The 23,129-nt window shown below is 39.8% G+C and overlaps 1 protein-coding gene across 9 annotated transcripts in view; it reads right to left on the reverse strand.

Moving 5' to 3' along the window:
* The window catches only part of LRCH3 (leucine rich repeats and calponin homology domain containing 3), a 152,322-nt gene that overhangs the window by 80,731 nt on the left and 48,462 nt on the right, over window positions 1-23,129 (reverse strand). For all 9 annotated transcript variants that reach the window (XM_066346972.1, XM_066346968.1, XM_066346973.1 and 6 more), the window contains exons 2-3: window positions 7,698-7,842; window positions 6,594-6,720 (exon numbers count right to left, since the gene is read on the reverse strand). In XM_066346972.1, coding sequence (XP_066203069.1) covers window positions 6,594-6,720; window positions 7,698-7,842 — 272 coding nt within the window. The remainder of the gene's footprint in view (window positions 1-6,593; window positions 6,721-7,697; window positions 7,843-23,129) is intronic.

The raw sequence follows: 23,129 nt of genomic DNA on the forward strand, positions 1-23,129 counted from the left end.
GATAGCAAGTTTAGCTAATAGAACAAGCCAGATAGAGGGAAGAATCAGTGACATCGAAGACAGGCAACTAGATATGTTACAGAGAGAGACTCACAAATTAAAAAAACTGAGAGAGCTCTACAAGAATTTTCTGATTCTATCAGAACAAGCAATATAAGAATGGGTATATCAGAAGAAGAGAGGGAGAAGGGAATGGATAGCCTATTCAAACAAATAATTAATGAGAATTTCTCAAACCTATGGAAAGAGTTAGAGCCTCAAATACAAGAAGCAAACCGAACACTGAGTTACCTCAACCCAAATAGACCTACTCCAAGGATCATCATACTGAAATTGTAAAAAATCAGTAACAATGAAGGTATTCTCAAGGCAGCTAGGGAAAAGAAGAATATAACATATAAAGGAAGGCCCTTTAAGGTTCTCATCACACTTTTCAGCAGAAACTCTACAAGCCAGAAGAAAGTGGACCCAAACATTCAAAGTACTTAAAGAGAGGAATTACCAGCCAAGAATACTATATACATCAAAGTTATCCTTCTAATATAAAGGAGAAATAAAAACTTTTACAGACATACAGAAGCTGAGGGAATTTATCACCAGAAAACCCCCCACTGTAGGAAATACACAAGGGGGTTATTAGACCAGACACAAAGAACAAAATAAACCAAAATTACAAGTAAAACCTCCAAAAAGGTGACAATAAAAACAAGGATAATCTGTGACAACAATAACAAAAGGGGAGAGGATAAAGAGCTGCAGTAAGTAGCAAAGGAGGATGGAGTGCAGAAGTACTCATAAGACAAAGGACTCTTGTACATATAGCAATTTTTCTCTTAATAACCTAATGGTAACAACCCACAAAAAAGTCACTACTGACATACACAACTTAAAAAAAAAGAAACGGGAAAGAAGTATGGAATACCACCAAACAAAAATGACTGGCAGAAACACAAAAGAGAAGAACTAAATGAGACACAGAGCTACTGGAAAACAAAACATAAAATGTACACAGGAAATCCTCAAGTGTCAATAATTACCCTAAATGTAAATGGACTGAACTCACCAATAAAGGCACAGAGTAGCAAATTGAATTAAAAAGCAAAGCCCAACCATATGCTGCCTTCAAGAGACACATCTAAGATGCAAGGACAAAAGTAGGCTCAAAGTGAAAGGTTGGAAAACAATTCGCCAAGAAAATAATATTCAAAGAAAAGCAAGTGTATGTGATGGTGCAGTAGATAAAGCAATGGCCTGGAATGCTGAGGTCACTGGCTCGAAACCCTGGGCTTGCCCAGTCAAAGTACATACAAGAAGCAACTATTATGATTTGATGCTTCCTGCTTCTCTCCCCCTCCATCTCCTCCACCTAAAAATCAATAAATAAAATTTTTAAAAAAGAAAATAAAAGCCATACTCATATTTGACAATGCTGACTTCAAAACAACAAAGGTAACATGAGACAAAGATGGACATTTCATAATGATAAAGGGGACATTTTATTAAGAAGATATAGACTGACCAGACAGTGGCGCAGTGGATGGAGCGTCAGACTGGGATGCAGAGGACCCAGGTTCGAGACCCTGAGGTCACCAGCTTGGACCTAAGGTCGCTGGCTCGAGCAAGGGGTTACTCGGTCTGCTGCAGCCCCACAGTCAAGGCACATATGAGAAAGCAATCAATGAACAATTAAGGTGTCACAATGAAAAACTTATGATTGATGCTTCTCATCTCTCTCTGTTCCTGTCTGTCTGTCCCTATCTATCCCTCTGACTCTCTCTCTGTCTTGTAAAAAAAGAAAACATAACACTTCCTAATATATATGCACCGAACCAGAGAGCACTAAAAGATATTAGACATCTACTAACTGATTTAAAAATAGAAGCAGACAAAAACATAATCATACCTGAAGATTTCAACATACCACTGATGGCTTTAGATAGATCATCAAAACAGAAAATCAATAAAGAAATATCGGCCTTAAATAACAAACTGGACCAAATGGACATAATAGGCATTTACAGGATATTTCATCTCAAAACATCAGATAATACCTTCTTCTCCAGTGTGCATAAAACATCCTCAAAGATAGAACATATGTTGAGCTACAAAACTAACATCAACAAATTCAGGAAGACTGAAATTATACAAAGCATATTTTCTGACCACCAGGCTTTGAAATTAGAATTCAACTGTAAAAAGGAAGTAAAGAAACCCACAAAAATGTGAAAATTAAACAACATAATTTTATTTTTATTATTTTTTTTTGCATTTTTCTGAAGCTGGAAACAGGGAGAGACAGTCAGACAGACTCCTGCATGCGCCCGACCGGGATCCACCCGGCACGCCCACCAGGGGGTGACGCTCTGCCCACCAGGGGGCGATGCTCTGCCCATCCTGGGGGTCACCATGTTGCAACCAGAGCCACTCTAGCGCCTGGGGCAGAGGCCACAGAGCCATCCCCAGCGCCCGGGCCATCTTTGCTCCAATGGAGCCTTGGCTGCGGGAAGGGAAGAGAGAGACAGAGAGGAAGGCGCTGCGGAGGGGTGGAGAAGCAAATGGGATCTTCTCCTATGTGCCCTGGCCGGGAATCGAACCCGGGTCCTCCGCATGCTAGGCTGATGCTCTACCGCTGAGCCAACCGGCCAGGGCAACAACATAATTTTAAAAAATAACTGTGTCAAAGAATAAAGGTAGAGATCAAAAGATATATATATAGACAAATGAAAATGACCAACATATCAAAATTTCTGGGATGTAGTAAATGCAGTAGTAAGAGGAACGTTTATATCATTACAGGCTTATATCAAGAAATAAGAGAAATCATAAGTAAACAACCTAACATCACATCTTAAGGAACTAAAAAAGAACAAAGGCAACCCAAAGTCAGCAGAAGAAAGGAAATAATAAAAATCAAAGCAGAACTACAAGGCTCCATTGGAGCAAAGATGGCCCGGGCGCTGGGGATGGCTCCTTGGCCTCTGCCCCAGGCGCTAGAGTGGCTCTGGTCACGGCAGAGCGACGCCCCGGAGGGGCAGAGCATCACCCCCTGGTGGGCAGAGCATCGCCCCTGGTGGGCGTGCCGGGTGGATCCCGGTCGGGCGCATGCGGGAGTCTGTCTGACTGTCTCTCCCCGTTTCCAGCTTCAGAAAAATACAAAAAAAAAAAAAAAAAATCAAAGCAGAACTAAATGAAATAGAGAACAAAAACACTATAGGAAAAATTAATACAACAAAGAGCTGGTTCTGTCATGGCTTGAATGGTTCAAGCAAAAGTTGGACCCACCCCCCGAAAAAATTGGCCCCAGCACTGAGGATGGCTCCATGGCCTCGCCTCAGGTGCTAAAATAGCTCAGTTGTCCAGCAACAGAGCATCACCCCAATAGAAGGCTTGCCAGGTGGATCCTGGTTGGGCTGCATGTGGGAGTCTGTCACTCTGCCTCCCCACCTCCACTTAATAAAAACAAAAAACAAAGAGCTAGTTCTTTGAAAAGATCAATAAAATCAGCAAACCACTGGCTAGACCAGGGGTCTCAAACTTGTGGCCCATGAGACCCCTGGGCTAGACTTACTATGGAAAAAAGAGAAAGGACCCATAAACAAAATCTGAAATTTGTTTTGGGAAAAAGAGGGAAAATTACCACAGATATCACAGATATACAAAGGAACTTAGTAAAATAAAATTAAAGATTATATGCCACCAAATTCAACAACCTAGAGGAAATGGATAAATTCCTAGAACTACACAATCTTCATAGACTGAGCCACAAAGAATTGGAAAACCTAAATAGACCTATAAGCAGGGAGGAAACAAAAATAACTATCAAAAACCTACCAAAAAACAAAAGTCCAGGACCAGATGACTGCACTAGTGAATTCTACCAAACATTCTAACAAGATCTGGTACTTATCCTTCTCAAAGTCTTCCAAAAAATAGAAGAAGCAATACTCCCTAACACATTTTATGAGGCCAACATAACCCTCATACCCAAACCTAGCAAGGATAACACACAAAAAGGAAAATTACAGACCATGAATACAGATGCAAAACAAAACAAAATACTCGAAAATCAAATACAACAACAACAAAAAGTCACAATCAAGTGGGATTCATTCCAGGAGGACAAGGATGGCTCAATATATAAAAATTAATTAACATAATATACCATATCAACAAAACAAAGAAAAACAATCATATAATCTGATCAATAAATGCAGAAAAGAGATTTGATAAGACACAACATCCCTTTATGTTTAAAACACTCAATAGCCTGACCAGGTGGTGGTGCAGTGGATAGAGCGTCAGACTGGGATGCGGAGGACCCAGGTTCGAGACCCTGAGGTTGCCAGCTTAAGCGCGGCTTCATCTGGTTTTGAGCAAAGCTCACCAGCTTGGACCCAAGGTTGCTGGCTCGAGCAAGGGGTTACTCGTTCTGCTGAAGGCCCACGGTCAAGGCATATATGAGAAAGCAATCAATGAACAACTAAGGTATAGCAACGAAAAACTGATGATTGATGCGTCTCATCTCTCTCCGTTTCTGTCTGTCCCTATCTATCCCTCTCTCTGACTCTCTCTGTGTCTCTGTAAAAAGAAAAAAAGAAAAAAAAAACACAAAAAAAAATTGTAATAGAAGGAAGGTACCTCAACATAATAAAGGCCATGTATGACAAACCATCAGCTAATATCATATTAAATGTTAAAAAATGAGGGTTTTTCCTCTAAAACCAGGAACAAGATAAGGATGTCCACTCTCTCATTCCTATTCAACATAGTTCTGAAAGTTATAGCCAAAGTAATCAGGCAAGAAAAAAAGGCATCCATTTCAGGAAAGAAGAAAGTAGTAACACTTTTTGCAGATGATATAATCCTGTATGTAAAAAACTCCAAAGATGCCACTGAAAAACTATTAGAAACAATAAACCAATACATTAAAGCCGCAGGATACAAAATCAATATACCTTTTCTATATACCAATGATGAAACTTCAGAGAACAAACTTATAAAAACAATTCCTTTTACAATTTTGTTACAATTGCAACAAAATAAAATATATCTTGGAATAAACTTTACAAATAATGTGAAGGACCTATATACTGAAAACCACAAAACATTGAAAGAAACTGAAATAGATACAATGAAATGGAAAAATATTCCATATTCATGGGTTGGAAGAATCAGCAGCTAAGATGACCATATTACGCAAAGCAATATACAAATTTAATGCAATCCTCATCAAAATTCCAAGGTCATTTTTTTGTGTGTGTGTTTTTCTGAAGTGAGAAGTGGGGAGGCAGAGAGACAGACTCCTGCATGCGCCCAACCGGGATCCACCTGGCAATCCCTTCAGGAAGCGATGCTCCATTACAACTGGAGCCATTCTAGAGCCTGAGGCAGAGGCCATGGAGTCATCCTCAGCATCCCGGCCAACTTTGCTCCAATGGAGCCTTGGTTGTGGGAGGGGAAGAGAGATAAAGAAGAGAGAAAGGGATGGAGAAACAGATGGGTGCCTATCCTGTGTGCCCTGGCCGGGAATTAAACCCAGGACATCCACACGCCAGGCAGAAACTCTAACACTGAACCAACCTGCCAGGGCCAATGTTATTTTTTAAAGAAATAGAACAAAAAGTTACCAGCTTTGTATGGAACCATAAAAAACCTGAACACCCAAAGCAATTTTGAGAAAAAAGAATGAAAATGGAGGTATCACACTACCTGTGAACTCTTATTGATCAATGTCACCCTGTTCAGGTTAATTTTCTTTAAAAAAAAGTACACATAACTCAGAATAGAGAGCCTGACCATTGGTGGTGCAGTGGATAAAGCATCAACCTGAGATGCTGAGTTCCCAGGTTCAAAATCCTAAGGTCACTGGCTTGAGCATGAGCTTATTCGCTTGGTGTTGGTTACCAGCTTAAGCGTGGGATCCACAGATCCCATCGTCACTTGCTTGAGCCCAAAAGTTGCTGGCTTGAGCAAAGGGTCACGGGTTTAGCTGGAGCCCCCACATATGAGAAAGCAATCAATGAACAACTAAGGTGCCACAACCACAAGTTGATGCTTCTCATCTCTCCATTCTTCTCTCTCTCTCTCAAAAATAAATAAAAAGAAAAAAAGGCACGATCAGGCAGTGGTACAGTAGATAGAGTGTCGGACTGGTACACGGAGGACCCATGTTTGAAACCCTAAGGTCACTGGCTTGAGCATGGGCTCACCAGCTTGAGCATGGGGTCTCTGGCTTGAGCGTGGGATTATAGACATGACCCCATGGTTACTGGCTTGAGCCCAAAGATTGCTCGCAGGCTTGAAGGTCTCTGGCTTGAGCAAGGAGTCACTTGCTCTGCTGTAGCCGCCTCCCCGCCCCCCCCCCCCCATCAAGGCACATATGAGAAAGCAATCAATGAACAACTGAGGTGCTGCAATGAAGAATTGATGCTTCTCATCTTTCCCTTCCTGTCTGTCCCTATCTGTCCCTCTCTGTCTCTGTCACAAAAAAATTAAGAAAAAATGGATATGGAACAATAAATACTGCTTTATTAGTATGGTATAACTATGGATATATACATGTGGGACAATTAAAAAATAAAATATTAACTTACAAGTTCCGTTAAATGTCTGAGATGTCCAATTTCTTCTGGAAGTGAGACCAATTTGTTATTACTAGCAATTAAGACTTTCAATGGTAAATTACACAAATGCACTGGCAGTGTTGACAGTTGGTTTCGACTAAAATGAATAAGCAGAAAAAGAGAAGAGTCAGAGTTCAGTGCTTAAAAAAAATTCCATCTTTCCCATTCTATGCTTAGTAAAATAATAAATATTAATTTTTACAAGGAACAAACAGAATTTTAGATTTGAGTTCCAGCCTATACTTCCTTACTTGTCAGCTTTATAGTTTTTAGGCACAGAATTTCTGTCTACATCTTATACAGATTCCTCATCTGTAAATTGAGAATCTTAGCATCTCATCTTTATACCAGAAAACACCTTGGTAAATAACCAAAGTGCTATATGAACACAACATATTATTTTATTGAAGTTAAATTTATATAAGAAAAAATGACTTAAAAATAGGGTAGACAACTATTATCCTCTCCTGTTTTTTCCAAAGAAGGGTTATAAATGTACAGTGTTTGTAATCTACTTCGCACATCATCATTACAGTATATACTGAGAGGAAAAATGAGATTTAGAAGTATGACCACTGTTCAATAAAATGACTACATATAAAAATATTTCCAAAGGCTATTTGATTTGCTAATTTTCTCCAATGAACATTTATAACTTTTATAATAAAATAACAAGAATTCTTGTAAGATGTGAAAAATTGAGTAGGTGAGCTGAAATGCATTTATATATTCAGAACTGAATACACAAAAACACATAATTACAAGAACCAAATGAAGTAATTATAGGTCTACTATTCTCATTTAATAAAGTTTATCTAAAATGTACTTGGAGAATTACTGTTACAAGACTGCTGCAAGCCTATTAGGTTAATGGCTATTAGAGTTTGTCAATGATTGCAAAGACAAAGGGAGAAACTACAGGGACATAGGAAATACTGTTAATTTAGCCTAAGAACATGTATAGAAACTGCTGATATGAATAGATAATGTAAACTTTAGTGAAAGAAAATAAAAAATGAAAAAAAAAAGCCCCATATAAAACCAATTATTAAAAAAAGAGAAACAATATCTTACCTAATATTTAAGAATGTTAGAGCTTGTAGGTTTAGAATGGCCTCTGGTATATACCGAATACAATTTTGGTATAAGTTGAGATTCTCAAGAGAAACAAAGTGACATGCTTCTATGGGAATTTCTGAGAGGCGATTTCGTGACAGATCTGAAAGAAAAAATGAGCTTAAGATCAATCCTTGCAATTTATTTTATTGAAATGTTACATAGGCAGGTTTTGTGAATGTTTGAATTGAGTTCTTATCATGGAACTGATCCAGAATAAACATTCAAATATTTACTAATTCACTGAATAAACGATTTTATTTTAACTCGTGCCACTACATCTGTTGCTGGGAAATGCTGATTCCTTTTGAGTCTCCACATACATTAAAAAATACAATCATTAGGCCCTGGCCGGTTGGCTCAGTGGTAGAGCGTCGGCCTGGCGTGCAGGAGTCCCGGGTTCAATTCCCGGCCAGGGCACACAGGAGAAACGCCCATCTGCTTCTCCATCCCTCCCCCTCTCCTTCCTCTCTGTCTGTCTCTTCCCCTCCCACAGCCAACGCTCCACTGGAGCAAAGTTGGCCGGGCGCTGAGGATGGCTCTGTGGCCTCTGCCTCAGGCACTAGAATGGCTCTGATTGCAACAGAGCAACGCCCCAGATGGGCAGAGCATCGCCTCCTGGTGGGCGTCCTGGGTGGATCCTGGTCGGGTGCATGCAGGAGTCTGTCTGACTGCCTCCCTGTTTCCAACTTCAGAAATGTACAGAAGGAGGAGAGAAAGGAGAAAATATACAATCATTATTCTTTATAGGTAACATAAACTCCTAAGTCATATCTGTCTACAAATTACATCAAAGATCTTATTAGGTACCAAATATCCAAGAAAATTAACGTATCCCTAAAATACACCTTTGCAAAAGCAGACAACACTCTGAGATATTTTTTAAAAAACAAAGCAAAAGAAAACCAAACAGAAAGTACTGTTGCTTTCTTTACCAGTCAAAGATGACTAGGGTCATGTCACAGGACTAAGGAACTATACTTGTTCCCACTGGCAAAAATAAGACAATCTGAGCTTCAATAAAGATTCTAATTGTAATAGACTGAAGGCTATCACACATATTGAATTATACAAGCTTCTAATGACATCCCTCTCCATTCCCAAAGGTAATAGAGAACCAATTCATTATCTTGTACACTGATAAAGAGAAAATCAAATATTTATCTTGCCTTCCGTATATGAATTGTATCACTGAGTAACCAAAGAGAAAAGGGACGTATCTATATATGTGTTTTAGTATAAGTGAAAAATAATAGAATGCCACCATTTTGCAATTCTCAATGAGTTTCTGGATTTAGAATTGAGTATTAATGGCTGTTATCTTTACAAACAATCAGGAATCACAGGTCTCCTAGTAAAAGAACAGAACATCACTTATGGTCTTGCCAAAGAGATAAGAATCTAGTCTAATCAAGAACCTAGTCTAACCTAGTCTGGATTAACATGTTTTTAGGAAATGCAGAAGACAAAGGAATATGCTAAAATATAGTCACTCTATCACTACCCATTTAGATTTAATAAAATATACTGTAAGAGTCATTTGCTCACCACTGTTTTTCTCTCTTCTTCTGCCCTAGTCCACTCTCACCACTTTTATTCAATATAGTATTGGAAGTTGTAGCCATATTAACTATACAAAAGAAAGAAATAAAAGACATCCAAATTGGAAAGAAAGAAATAAAACTGTCACTATTTGTAGATGACATGTTATATATAGAAAACCCTAAAGACTCTATCAGGAAACTGTTAGAATAAACAAATTCAGAAAGCTGGAGGATATGAAATCAGTACACAAAAATCTGTTGTGTTTCTATACACTAAAAACAAACTATCAAAAAGAGAAATCAGCCTGACCAGGCGGTGGCGCAGTGGATGGAGCGTCGGACTGGGATGTGGAAGACCCAGGTTCAAGACCCCGAGGTTGCCAGCTTGAACGAGGGCTCATCTGGTTTGAGCAAAAGCTCACCAGCTTGAGCCCAAGGTTGCTGGCTCGAGCAAGAGGTCACTCGGTTTGCTGAAGGCCCGCGGTCAAGGCACATATGAGAAAGCCAATCAATGAACAACTAAGGTGTTGCATCGCGCAACGAAAAACTAATGATTGATGCTTCTCATCTCTCTCCGTTCCTGTCTGTCTGTCCCTGTCTATCCCTCTCTCTGACTCTCTGTCTCTGTAAAAAAAAAAAAGAGAAATCAAGGCCCTGGCCGGTTGGCTCAGCGGTAGAGCGTCGGCCTAGCGTGCGGAGGACCCGGGTTCGATTCTCGGCCAGGGCACACAGGAGAAGCGCCCATTTGCTTCTCCACCCCTCCGCCGCGCTTTCCTCTCTGTCTCTCTCTTCCCCTCCTGCAGCCAAGGCTCCACTGGAGCAAGGATGGCCCGGGCGCTGGGGATGGCTCTGTGGCCTCTGCCCCAGGCGCTAGAGTGGCTCTGGTCGCAACATGGCGATGCCCAGGATGGGCAGAGCGTCGCCCCCTGGTGGGCAGAGCGTCGCCCCTGGTGGGCGTGCTGGGTGGATCCCGGTCGGGCGCATGCGGGAGTCTGTCTGACTGTCTCTCCCTGTTTCCAGCTTCAGAAAAAAGAAAAAAAAAAAAAAAGAAAAAAAGAAATCAAGAAAATAATCCTGTTTGTAAGTGCACCAAAAAAAAATATACTAAAATTTAACCAAGGAAGTGAAAGATCTGATACTGAAAACTACAAGACATTAATGAAAGAAACTGAGGAAGACCCAAATAAACAAGAAGATATTACATATTCATGGATTGGAAAAGTGAGAAAATTTAAAATGTCCATACTATCTGAATCAATTTACAGATTTGATTTAACCCCTATCAAAATTTCAATGGCACATTTTTAAAGACATAAAACAATTCTAAAATTTTGGAACCATAAAAAACCCTGAATAGCCAAAGTAATCTTGAGAAAGAACAAAACTGGAGGTACCGTGCTCATTAACTTCAAACTAAATAACAAAGCTATAGTAATTAAAACAGTATGGTATTGGCATAAAAAACAGACACACAGATCAATGGAACAGAATAAAAAGCCCAGGAACAAGCCTGTGAATATATGGTCAATTAATTAACAACAAAGGAGCCAAGAATATATAACGTGAAAAGAATAGCTTCTTCAATAAATAGGTGTTGGGAAAACTAAACAGCGACATGAAAAACAAACAAAAACAAAAAAACCTTAACCACTATCTTATACCATACACAAAAATTTACTTAAAATGGGATCAAAGACTTGAATGTAAGACCTGAAACTATAAAATTCCTAGAAGAAAATATATGCTGTAAGCTACTTGACATAGCTCTTGAAAATGATATTTTGTATCTGAGACCAAAAGCAAATATAAACAAGTGGGACTATATCACACTAAAAAGAAGGGCAACCTACTGAACAGGTGAGTATATCTTCAAATCATATATTTTGTAAGGGGTTAGTATCTAAAATATATAAAGAACTTGTACAGCCCTGTCTGGATGGCCTGGTTGGTTAGAGCATTGTAGCTCCGTTGGTTGGAGCATCATCCCAATACACCAAAAGTTGTAGGTTTGATCCTCAGTCAGGGCACATACAAGAATCAACCAATGAATGTATAAATAAGTGGAACAAGTTGATGTCTCTCTCTCTCTCTTTCAAATCAATAAACATTAAAAACGTAAATAATTTAAAAATGGGCAGATCTAAACAGATTTTTCCAAAAAGGGCATACAGACAGACAACAAGTATATAAAAAAGATGTTCAACATCATTAATCATCAGGAAAATGCAAATCAAAACCTCACACCAGTCTGAAAGGCTATCATCAAAAAGATAAGAAATAACAAGTGTTAGTGAGGATATACAGAAAAGGAAACCCTTGTGCACTGCTGGTGAGAAACTAGTGCAGCCACTATCGAAAACAGTATGGAGATTCCTCAAAAAATAAAAATAGAACTACCATATGATCCAGCAATTCCACTTCTGGGTTTTTATCCAAAGGAAACAAAACCACTAATGGGAAAAGATATATGCATGTTCACTGCACAATTATTTACAATAGTCAATATATGGAAACAACCTAATCACTGATGAATGAATTTAAGAAACTGTGGCATACATATACACAATGGAATATTATTCAGTCATGAAGAAGATGAAACCTTGCCATTTGCAACAACATGGATGAACCTTAAGTAAGTTAAATGAGTTACACAGAGATAGACAAATAGCATATGATCTCTCTAAAATGCAGAATCTAAAGAGAAAAAGGCAGCCTGACCAGGTGGTGGCGCAGAGGATAGAGCATCGGACTGGGATGTGGACAACCCAGGTTCGAGACCCCGAGATCGCCAGCTTGAGCGCGGGCTCATCTGGTTTGAGCAAAAGCTCACCAGCTTGGACCCAAGGTTGCTGGCTCGAGCAAGGGGTTACTCGGTCTGCTGTAGCCCCCTGGTCAAGGCACATATGAGAAAGCAATCAATGAACAACTAAGGCAGGGGTCTCAAACTCGCAGCCCGCCGAACAATTTTGTGCGGCCCGCAGACTAATCCACGAACTACAGTTTCTGGTCGTTTTGTGACACTGAAAAGTGTTGCGTAACAGTTGCCTTTTGTAGACCTAGTGCGGCCCGCCGAACGGCTGTGATCTTGCTCTGCGGCCCACATGCTGAGTTGAGTTTGAGACCCCTGAACTAAGGTGTTGCAACGCGCAACGAAAAACTAATGATTGATGCTTCTCATCTCTCTGTTCCTATCTTTCTGTCCCTATCTATCCCTCTCACTGACTCTCTTTGTCTCTGTTAAAAAATAAAAAATAAAGAAAAAGGCAAACAAACAAACAAGCTCACAGAGAACAGATTGGTGGCTACCAGAGGTGAGTGGGTAGAAGAAATGGGTGGTTTTTTAGTTTAAATAAATATAGTTAAAAAAAATAAAAAAAATTAAAACCCCACAATTTAATTTTCTACAGTTCTAAGGGTCAGATGTTTAAAATGGATGGGTCTTACTGGGTTAAAATCAAGATACAGATAGCAGAGCTGCATTCCTTTTGGAGCTTCTAGAGACTATTCACATTTCTTGGCTCATAGGCCCATTCCTCCAACTCCAAGCCAGCAGACAGGTGGAGTCTTTCTGATGCTGTCATCTCTTTGGGTCTACCTCTTCTGCCTCCTCCTACTTTTAAGAATCCTGTGACATTGCTAGTCTCCCCATTCTTGAAGGTCAGTAGATGTAGCTTAACATTAGCGATCACAGGGATTGTATGTAGGTATATTTCGGGGGCCATAATTCTGCCTACCACATCCCTAACCTTTCTAAAAATAGAAGCAGGCTATACGTGTATTCTTCTGTGATCTTCATGCAACATTTGAGATTTATTCATGTAGTTGCACATTGCAATAGTTCCTTCATTTTCACTATCTTCACAGTACTGTGCAATACAAACATGCCACAATTTACTTACACTACGACTGATGAAAATTTCAATTACACACTGATCTAGATATATATATATCTAGGAGTGAAAATGCTGTGTAATAAAATATATGTATCTTCAACATCACAAAAAAAGACATCAAACTGTTGAAAAGAAATTTTTCCCTACGCAAGGTCATATAGCTATTCTCTTCTGAAAGTTCTGTAGTTTCACCATCACATTTAATCTATCAGGAGCTGATTTTCTAGGATGATGAGAGGTAGGAGACTAATTTCAGGTTTTTCACATTGGAATACTTAATTATCCCAGTGACAGTTATGAAAAAGACCATCTTTTCTTCTATTATTTCCCTATAACACCTCTGTCATATACCATGTGCCTATATTTGTATAGGCCTGTTTGGGGGTTCTCCAATCTGTTCCACTGTTCTACTTGTTTATCCTTATATCAGTATTATACAATCTTAATTATAACTTTATAATAGTTCTTGGTATTTTTTTTTATTTTTTATTTTTCTGAAATGAGAAGTGGGGAGGCAGAGACAGACTCCCGCATGCACCTGACCGGGATCCACCCGGTATGCCTAGTAGGGGGTGATGCTCTGCCCATCTGGGGCATTGCTCTGTTGCAACCAGAGCCATTCTAGCACCTGAAGCAGAGGCCATGGAGCCATCCTCAGTGCCCGTGCAACTTTGCTCCAATGGAGCCTTGGCTGCGGGAGGGGAGAGAGAGATAGAGAGAAAGGAGGGGGGGAAAGGTGGAGAAGGAGATGGGCGCCTCTCCTGTGTGCCCTGCCCGGGATTCAAACCCAGGATTTCCACATGCTGGATCAACGCTCTACCACTGAGCCAACTGGCCAGGGCCAGTTCTTCGTATTTTGTATAATGACATACTCCTACATCACTTTTAGTAGAAAAGGTATTGTTTCCTTTCCTCTTTGTAGTTCTTCAACTGTGTCTTGACTTTCTAGGTCCTTTTCATTTCCTAAATTTTAGGATGAGCTTGTTATATCTCATAAAAACACTTGTTGACATTTTTATTGATACACTGAATCAAACATCAATTTGGGAAGAAAAACATTTTTACAATATGGAATCTATGAACATCTTCATTAATTATTTAAAGCCTTCTTTAAAGTTTCTTGGACCTGGCCAGTTAGCTCAGTGGTAGAGCACGGGCCTGGCATGTGGATGTTCTGAGTTCGATTCCTGGTCCAGGTACAAAGGAGAAGCACCCATCTGCCTCCCCCCCCCCCTCCGTTTCTCTCTCTCCTCTCTCTCTCTCTCTCTCTCTCTTCCCCTCCTGCAGCCATGGCTTCACTGGAGCAAGTTGACCCCAGGCACTGAGGATAGCTCCACGGCCTCTGCCCTCAGGTGCTAAAAAGAGCTCGGTTGAGCAACAGAGCAACGCCCCAGATGGACAAAGCATCGCCTCCTAGTGGGCTTGCTGGGTGGATCCCAGTTGGGGCACATGTGGGAGTCTGTCTCTACTTCCCTTCCTCTCACTGAATAAAAAAGAAAACACAAGTTTCTTAACAAAGTTTTATAATTTTTCTCAGAAAGGTTTCATAAAGTTCTTACTTATTTCCAGGTACTATTTTATAAATGATATATATTTTTAAAGTTTTATTTTCTAACCATTAGTTACTCATAGAAATAAAATTGATTTTTAAATAGTGGTGTTTTTTATCTGGCATCCTTGGTAACTTTTTTTTATTAGTTTATATATTATTCGTAGATTCCTTTGGATAGTTCTAGAACAACAATTACATTCTTCTATAAATAATGAAAACTTGTTTCTTCCTTTCTGATTCTTATTTATTTATTTACTTACTTAATTCTCTTACAGTGCTGGCTAGGAGCTCTAGTACAATGTTGAATTAAAGCAATAATAGAAAGTATTCTTGTCTTTTTCCTAATTTCAAAGGTTATCTATAGATATTCCTTGTCAGATTAAGAAATTGCTTTCTATGTCTAGTTTACTAAGAGTTTTTATTGATAATCAGTGTTTAATTTACCACTTCTTCTCCATCTATAAAGATGATCATAGAATTTTAATCTTTTATTACGTTAAAATGGAATTAGTCTTACTGATTTCTTTTGTAAAAGAGACAGACAGGAAGAAAGAGATATGAAAAGCATCAACAACTTCTAGTTGTGGCACTTTAGTTGTTCATTGATTTTCTCATATGTGCCTTAACTGGGGGACTCCAGTTGAGTCAGTGACCCCTTGCTCAAGCCAGATGAGCCCACACTCAAGTTGGCGACCTTGGTGTTTCAAACCTGGGTCCTCAGCATCCCAGGTTGAAAGCTCTCTCCACTGCACCACCACCAGTCAGGTTAATTTTACTCTTTGTTCCACTATTCTTTTATTCCATTAGTGCATAATTGATTTTTTGTCCTCATTAAAACACTCTTCTAATGCAAAATTAAATTGACTTTCGAATGTTAAATCTTGAGTTTCTGAGATGAATTCAATTTAGTCACGATGTAACCTCTTGATTTTACACATACAGATAAGGCTAGTTATGGTCACACGAGCTTCCTAAATTTCTATCTGTGTCAGTGTAGCCAATCCTCGGTTGTTTTCCAGACTGCAAACTCAATGGAAATCTGCCAAGTACTGTAAAAAGCACAAACTGGATGATAAATAAGTTTACAGTTAAGCTATTTAGTTACTTCTATACATTGTATCTTGAATGTGGCCTTGGTCTTCACTAGCCATTATCTTTACTTCCTTTGCTAGTGATATGAGTTAACAATGACATTATTCTTTGGTCCAGCCTCTGGATATATTATTTAGTTAAGCAAAATGGAAAAAACCTATTTTAGCCTGACAACAGTGAGAAAATTTAGGCTTAGGAATGTATCATAAAAGTTTCAACTAACTAAAAGGAATACCTGTATCTCAATGAAAAAAGTTTTAAGGCATTTTGTTTTCAATCACAGGCCTAATCATTTTCCTTACTTACAAAAATCTTACCCTCAGACTTCAATTCATCTCAAAGATATTGCGAATTTTAAAATAGTGTTAAAGAAGATTTTAAAACTGTAAAAAGAATCCTGAACATTGATATGCCATCATTATTTATTACTATTATATTCTATATTAGCATTTCTACTAGAATACTCTATTCTAGCATTTTCTTATATTCTGGCACAACAAGATGTTCCAGGTTTATTTTGCAATTTCTGTGCCCCAGTTCTGGAATCAGCTATTTCTCATTCTCAGGAAACAGACACTTCTGTGGCAAGTCAGATTTAGGTGGTGGTGGTGAGGAGCAGAAAGCCACCAATGCCGAGGGAAGTCTCACAATAAACGACTATTGGGTTTTCTAAGCTGCTATGCTTTGTAGTGGTCTATCACACAGCAATAGAAAAGCAAAACATCGATTGTTATCTGGAAGTGCAGTGCTGCTCTAACAAAACCCTAAAACAACTGACACTGGCTTAAAATGAGGCAGCAGGCAGTAGCCCTAAAAGGTCCTCTTGGAACCTTTGCATTTTCTTTCTTTCTTTCTTTTTTTTACTGGGACAGAGAGAGTCAGAGAAAGGGATAGATAGATAGGGATAGACAGAGATGAGAAGCATCAATCATTGGTTTTTCGTTTATGACACCTTATTGTTCATTAATTGCTTTCTCATATGTGCCTTGACCACGGGCCTTCAGCAGACTGAGTGACCCCTTACTCGAGCCAGCAACCTTGGGTTCAAGCTGGTGAGCCTTGCTCAAACTAGATGAGCCCGCACTCAAGCTAGCGACCTTGGAGTCTCGAATCTGGGTCTTCCGCATCCCAGTCTGATGCTCTATCCACTGCGCCACTGCCTGGTCAGGCTGCATTTTCTTATAAAAGTGCTATTAAAGGCTGGAGTAAAGGCTACCCTAGCTCTGCTCGGGTAGAACAATTATGGAAACTATAACTAGTAGTAATGTGATAGAAAGGGTACCTAATGGATTTAAATCACCATAAATACACATGGCTATCTGTAGGGAAATGTTGGTTGAAGTTAAGAAATATATGACAACAGCCCAGGCCAGATGGTTCAGCTGTAGAGCGTCGGCCTGGACTGTGGAAGTCCCGGGTTTGATTCCTGGTCAGGGCACACAGGAGAAGCACCCATCTGCTTCTCCACCCTTCCCCCTCTCCTTTCTCTCTTCTCTCTCTCTTCCCCTCCCGTAGCCAAGGCTCCATTGGAGCCAAGTTGGCCCAGGCACTGAGGATGGCTCCATGGCCTCTGCCTCAGGCGCTACAATGGCTCCGATTGCTGCAGAGCAGCGCTCCAGATGGGCAGAGCATTGCCCCTGGTGGGCATGCCGGGTGGATCCAGTCCGGCACATGAGGGATTCTGTCTGACTGCCTCCCTGCTTCTAACTTCGGGAAAAAAAATGACACAAAGATCACTTCTTTCAAGGAACAAACATGATGCCCAAGGATATAACAATAATGTGACTTCTTAAACCTGCAAAAAGCTCTTGGAAACATTTATTTAACTGACATGGTATTTCCCTCTTAGCTAATTTTTTAAATTTCTATTTCTGTTTGAGCATGAAGGTCATGAGATCCAAATAAGGAATATAATTATTTTATTAGCATGATATTGCTCATTTCTCAACAGGTGGCAAAAAGGAAAACCTTAACTCTGTTTAACAAAAAAAAACTTGTTAAATAATTTATTAACTTTTATCTCAAAAGAAAATAATCATAAATATCTAAATAGTGTTTCAATTTTTTTTATTAAGTTTCAGTTTAGGCCCTGAACAGCAGGCTCAGTGGATAGAGTGTTGGCCCAGCATGTGGTCGTCCAAGGTTCAATCCCCAGTCAGGGCACACATGAGAAGCAATCATCTGCTTCTCTTCCCCTCTCTCTTCCCCCCTTCTCTCTCTCTCTTCCCCTCTCAAAGCCAGTAGCTTGACTGGTTCAAGTGTGGCCCCGGGCACTGATAATTCAGTAGGTCTGAGCTTCCGTCTTCAGACAGGGGTTACCAGGTGGATCCCTGTCAGGGAGTCTATCTCCCCTACTCTCACTAAAAAAAAAAAAAAAAAGTTTCAGTTTATTCTCTCCCCCCAATTTTTATTTTACTTTTCCATCACCATTTTTTCCATCTTACCCTAGTGTTTCAATATTTAACTCAACAGATTCTTGGCCTCTTAGAAGTATGTTGTTCAATTTTGCCCCTTCTTTCAAATGCAGTCAAACTGTTATAATCACTATTCCCAACTCTTCTTAGCAGCCAGAAAGCAACCAAACTGTCTTTTTTTCTCAGACTGTGTCTGTCTTTTACACCAAGATAGATGCCCGAGATCACTTTCTTCGACCCACCTTATCTAACTCACACTTCTCCTCTGCCCTCTGTTCTTCTCCCTATTTTCATGTAAGCTATCAGAAGAAATAATATGGTAACATTTCTGCTAAAAAGAAAAAACAAACAAAAAAATGTATTCACACCAAAATAAGTTAAATTCATGCTAATAATAAATACAAATATTTTGAATTTAAACTTAAGTTTTCCACACCACAACAGGTCAGCTTGAACTTACTCAGTTCTACCTAGTTTCCAGCTTTATGTATGAGCAGGTTATCTAAAACACACAGGGAAAGGGGATCAAAGAATATCTTCCTCAAATCTCTTATTAAAAAGTAGATGTTTTGGCCAGTGTGTATTGTTTATTATCATAATTGTATATATACAGTAAGACAGTTTTTAGCATACATGCTCAGATTACAATGTTCTTAACTTCTTTCTCAGTCACAGGGGCTGGCTCTCTCTTCCTCCCAGATTTTCAGCCACGATTCTTACTTAACCTTAGGAACCCTCTAAAAGGAAGTAACAGTGAACCGTGGTTTCTCCTCAGTCCTAACATCCTGGTAAACTCCTGTCCGTGCCTCAACAGCCCTCTCAAGCATAACCTCATTATACTTTCCTTGACTTGTCTAGGCAATCAAAGGATCCTCCCACTTGTTCTATTACTCTACTGTGGTAATTCTTCATTAGATTTTAAATTCATTGCAACCAAGAGCTTTTATCTTTAGCACCTAACACAATACCTGACATTAAAAGGTCAAGTTTATGGCCCTGGCCGGTTGGCTCAGTGGTAGAGCATCGGCCTGGCGTGAGGAGGTCCTGGGTTCGATTCCTGGCCAGGGCACAACAGGAGAGGCGCCCATTTGCTTCTCCACCCCTCCCCCTCTCCTTCCTCTCTGTCTGTCTCTTCCCCTCCCGCAGCCGAGGCTCCATTGGAGCAAAAGATGGCCCAGGCGCTGGGGATGGCTCCTTGGCCTCTGCCCCAGGCACTGGAGTGGCTCTGGTTGCGGCAGAGTGATGCCCCGGATGGGCAGAGCATCGCCCCCTGGTGGGCGCGCCGGGTGGATCCCGGTCGGGTGCATGCGAGAGTCTGTCTGACTGCCTCCCTGTTTCCAGCTTCAGAGAAAAAAAAAAAAAAAAAAGGTCAAGTTCATTTGCTAAAATTAACTCAGTGTGGTAACACTGGATTTCATTCTGATCAGATTTCTTTCTTTTTTATTTTCTGTGACATAGAGAGACAGAGACAGGTACAGACAGGAAGCGAGAGAGATGAGAAGCATCAATTATTCGTTGTGGCACCTTCATTATTCATTGTTTGCTTTCTCATATGTGTCTTAAGGGGAGGGACTAGAGCAGAGTGAGTGATCCCATGCTTAAGCCAGTGACCTTGGGCTCAAGCTGGTGAGCTTTGTTCAAAACAGATGAGCCTGCGCTCAAGCCAGCGACCTCAGTGTCTCAAACCTGGGTCCTCGCCCTGGCCGGTTGGCTCAGCGGTAGAGCGTCTGCCTGGCGTGCGGGGGACCCGGGTTTGATTCCCGGCCAGGGCACATAGGAGAAGCGCCCATTTGCTTCTCCACCCTCCTCCCCTCCTTCCTCTCTGTCTCTCTCTTCCCCTCCCACAGCCAAGGCTCCATTGGAGCAAAGATGGCCCGGGCGCTGGGGATGGCTCCTTGGCCTCTGCCCCAGGCGCTAGAGTGGCTCTGGTTGCGGCAGAGTGATGCCCCGGAGGGGCAGAGCATCGCCCCCTGGTGGGCAGAGCGTCGCCCCTGGTGGGCGTGCCAGGTGGATCCCGGTTGGGCGCATGCGGGAGTCTGTCTGACTGTCTCTCCCCGTTTCCAGCTTCAGAAAAATACAACAAAACAAAACAAAAAAACCTGGGTCCTCTGCATCCTAGTCCGATGCTCTATTCACTGCACCACTGCCTGGTCAGGCCTAATCAAATTTCTAATTAGCTATTTTATGTTCTTTATTAAAAACTGGAACTTTATTTCTGAATAAACAAAGTTTAAGAGTCTGGCCCAGTAGTTCAGTTGGTTAGTGTTATCCAGATATGCCAAGGTTGTGCGTTCAATCCCTAGTCAGGGCACATATAAAAATCAACCAATGAGCCTGACTAGTGGTGGTGCAGTGGACAGAGCCTTGACCTCAGATGCTGAGGTTCCAGGTTCAAAACCCTAAGGTCACCAACTTGAGCATGGGCTCATCCGGCTTGAGCACAGGCTCACTAGCTTGAGTGCAGGGTTGACAGCTTGAACACGGGATCATAGACATGACCCTATGTTGCTGGCTTGAGCCCAACTGAACAAGGGGTCAGAGGCTCAGCTGACACCCCTGGGGCAAGGCATATATGAGACGTAATCAATGAAAAACTAAAACTGCCACAACTATGAGTTGATGCCTCTCATCTCTCTGCCTACCTGTCTCTGTCTCTGTCTCGCTAAAAAAACCAACCCAAAACAAAAAAAAAAAAACCACAATGGGATACCACTTCATATCAATAAGGATAGATATTATTTTTTTTAAAGCTAGAAAAGAAAAGGGGTGGTGATAGATTAAGTGGAACCCCTGTGCATTGCTGGTGAGAATACAAATAGTACAGCTGCTGTAGAAAAGAGTACAGTAGTTCTTCAAAATATTAAACATAAAATTATGTTTATAACCCAGAAATTATATTTCTGAGTACAGACCCAAAATAATTGAAAGCAGGACTCAAATGCATTTTTACACTAATACATATACTAGATATACAGCATCACAATTCACAATAGACAAAGGTAGAAACAACCCAAATGGCCATTAAGAGATAAATGGATAAAATCTGGTCTATGCATAAATACAGTAATATTCAGCCTAAAAAATGAATGAAATTTCTGATCCATGCTGTAATGTGGATGAACCTTAAAAACATTGGACTAAGTGAAACAAATATGGTATGATTCCACATAAGGTACCTAGAATAGTAAAATTCAAGGAGTCAGAAAGCACAATAGTTACCAGGGGATGCGTGAAAGAGCTAATGGAGAGTTACTGCTGGGATGATGAAAAAGTTCTAGAGATGAATATAGGGTAGTGGTTGCACAAAAATGTGAGGGTACTTAATACCACTGAACTTACATTTTAAAATGGTTAAAACAGCCTGACCAGGAGGTGGCCCAGTGGATAGAGCATTGGCCTAGGACGCAGAGGACCCAGGTTTGAAACCCTGAGGTCGCAGACTTGAGCGCAGGGTCACTGGCTTGAGCATGGGATCTAGACATGACCCCATGGTCACTGGCTTGAAGCCCAAGGTTGTTGGCTTGAGCCCAAAGTTGCTGGCTTAAGCAAGGGGGTCACTGGCTCGGGTGGTGCCCCCGATGAAGGCACATGTGAGAAAGCAATCAATGAACAACTAAGATGCCGCAATAAAGAATTGATGCTTCTCATCTCTTTCCCTTCCTGTCTGTCTGTCCTTTCCTCTTAAAAACAAACAAACAAAAAAACCAACAAAAAAAGGTAAAACAGTAAATTCTATACTATTATGTATATTTTACAATTTAAAAAAATCAGATGTGTAGTACTCAAAGTAAAAAATAAACGTTATAACCTGCTTTTTATTGATACACACCTTAAAGTATTCTCTGAAATTGTAGACTTTTCTAATAACCATACCTTACACCTCAGCAATAAATAGAGATGAAAGGAACAAAAATTCAAAGTATTCTTAAAAGTCAAACCTGAAAAGTTAGTCTCAAAACTGTAACAAAGAATATCAGTTATTTATTAACTTCTTCCCAATTCCATTTCTTTCCCAGAGAGAAAAATGTTTAATATTTAATTCTATTCAGCTATGTAATTATGACAGAATTTCTTTCAGTCTTTAGACCTAAGCCAAGAAACCTAGGTTCATTCCAGTCCAAACACAAATTAATGTTTTCAACAGTATGGCATTTATTAAGAAATGCTAGCAGTCAGAAATCTTATGTTCTTCTCATAACTCCTTCAGGCTATCCCATGCAATGACATCATCCTTACCAAATAAAGCCCATTATGTAATAACCACATAAACAATACTATCACTTTCTATGAGAGTAGTCATTGCTATGAATGTTAAAAAGGCCTGAGATTATGATAAATATACTGTAAAAGAGTTTTTTTCACACTGAAAATGTAAACTTTAAAAAGTATTCTAGAAATAATATCAACATATAAAGAAATGATCAATACAAACTATAAAAAATCTCTAAAATACATATTCAATATGAAATAGTTCAATAAATAAAAAGTAAAATTCTTAAAAAAAAGTCGCTAAGGAATTATATAAAAGTAAACATTTTAAGTAATATTTGCAAATTATTACTGTTCTTGATGCTCCTACAGGCTAACAAATGCCAAGGAGAAAAAAACATAAACAATTGCCCATTAAATGAAGATACTGGATGACTGAGAAATTTGCTACACTTTTGAAACTTCCTTTAAATCTGCCACATTTAAAAACACACTCTATACTTAGGTATTTCCTTTATGTTTCCAACTACTAGTCTATAAAAATTTTGTTGAATGTAATAAATATAATTTTATTTTAGTTATTAACAAAATTATATAACCCACAGAGGTCAGAAATTAAAATCTTTTCTAATGTTTTTGATTCTATAGTCATTATTTTTATAAATTGTAGGTTTTCTTTATTAATT

Source organism: Saccopteryx leptura, chromosome 8, assembly GCF_036850995.1.
Source record: "Saccopteryx leptura isolate mSacLep1 chromosome 8, mSacLep1_pri_phased_curated, whole genome shotgun sequence".
Lineage (NCBI taxonomy): Eukaryota > Metazoa > Chordata > Mammalia > Chiroptera > Emballonuridae > Saccopteryx > Saccopteryx leptura.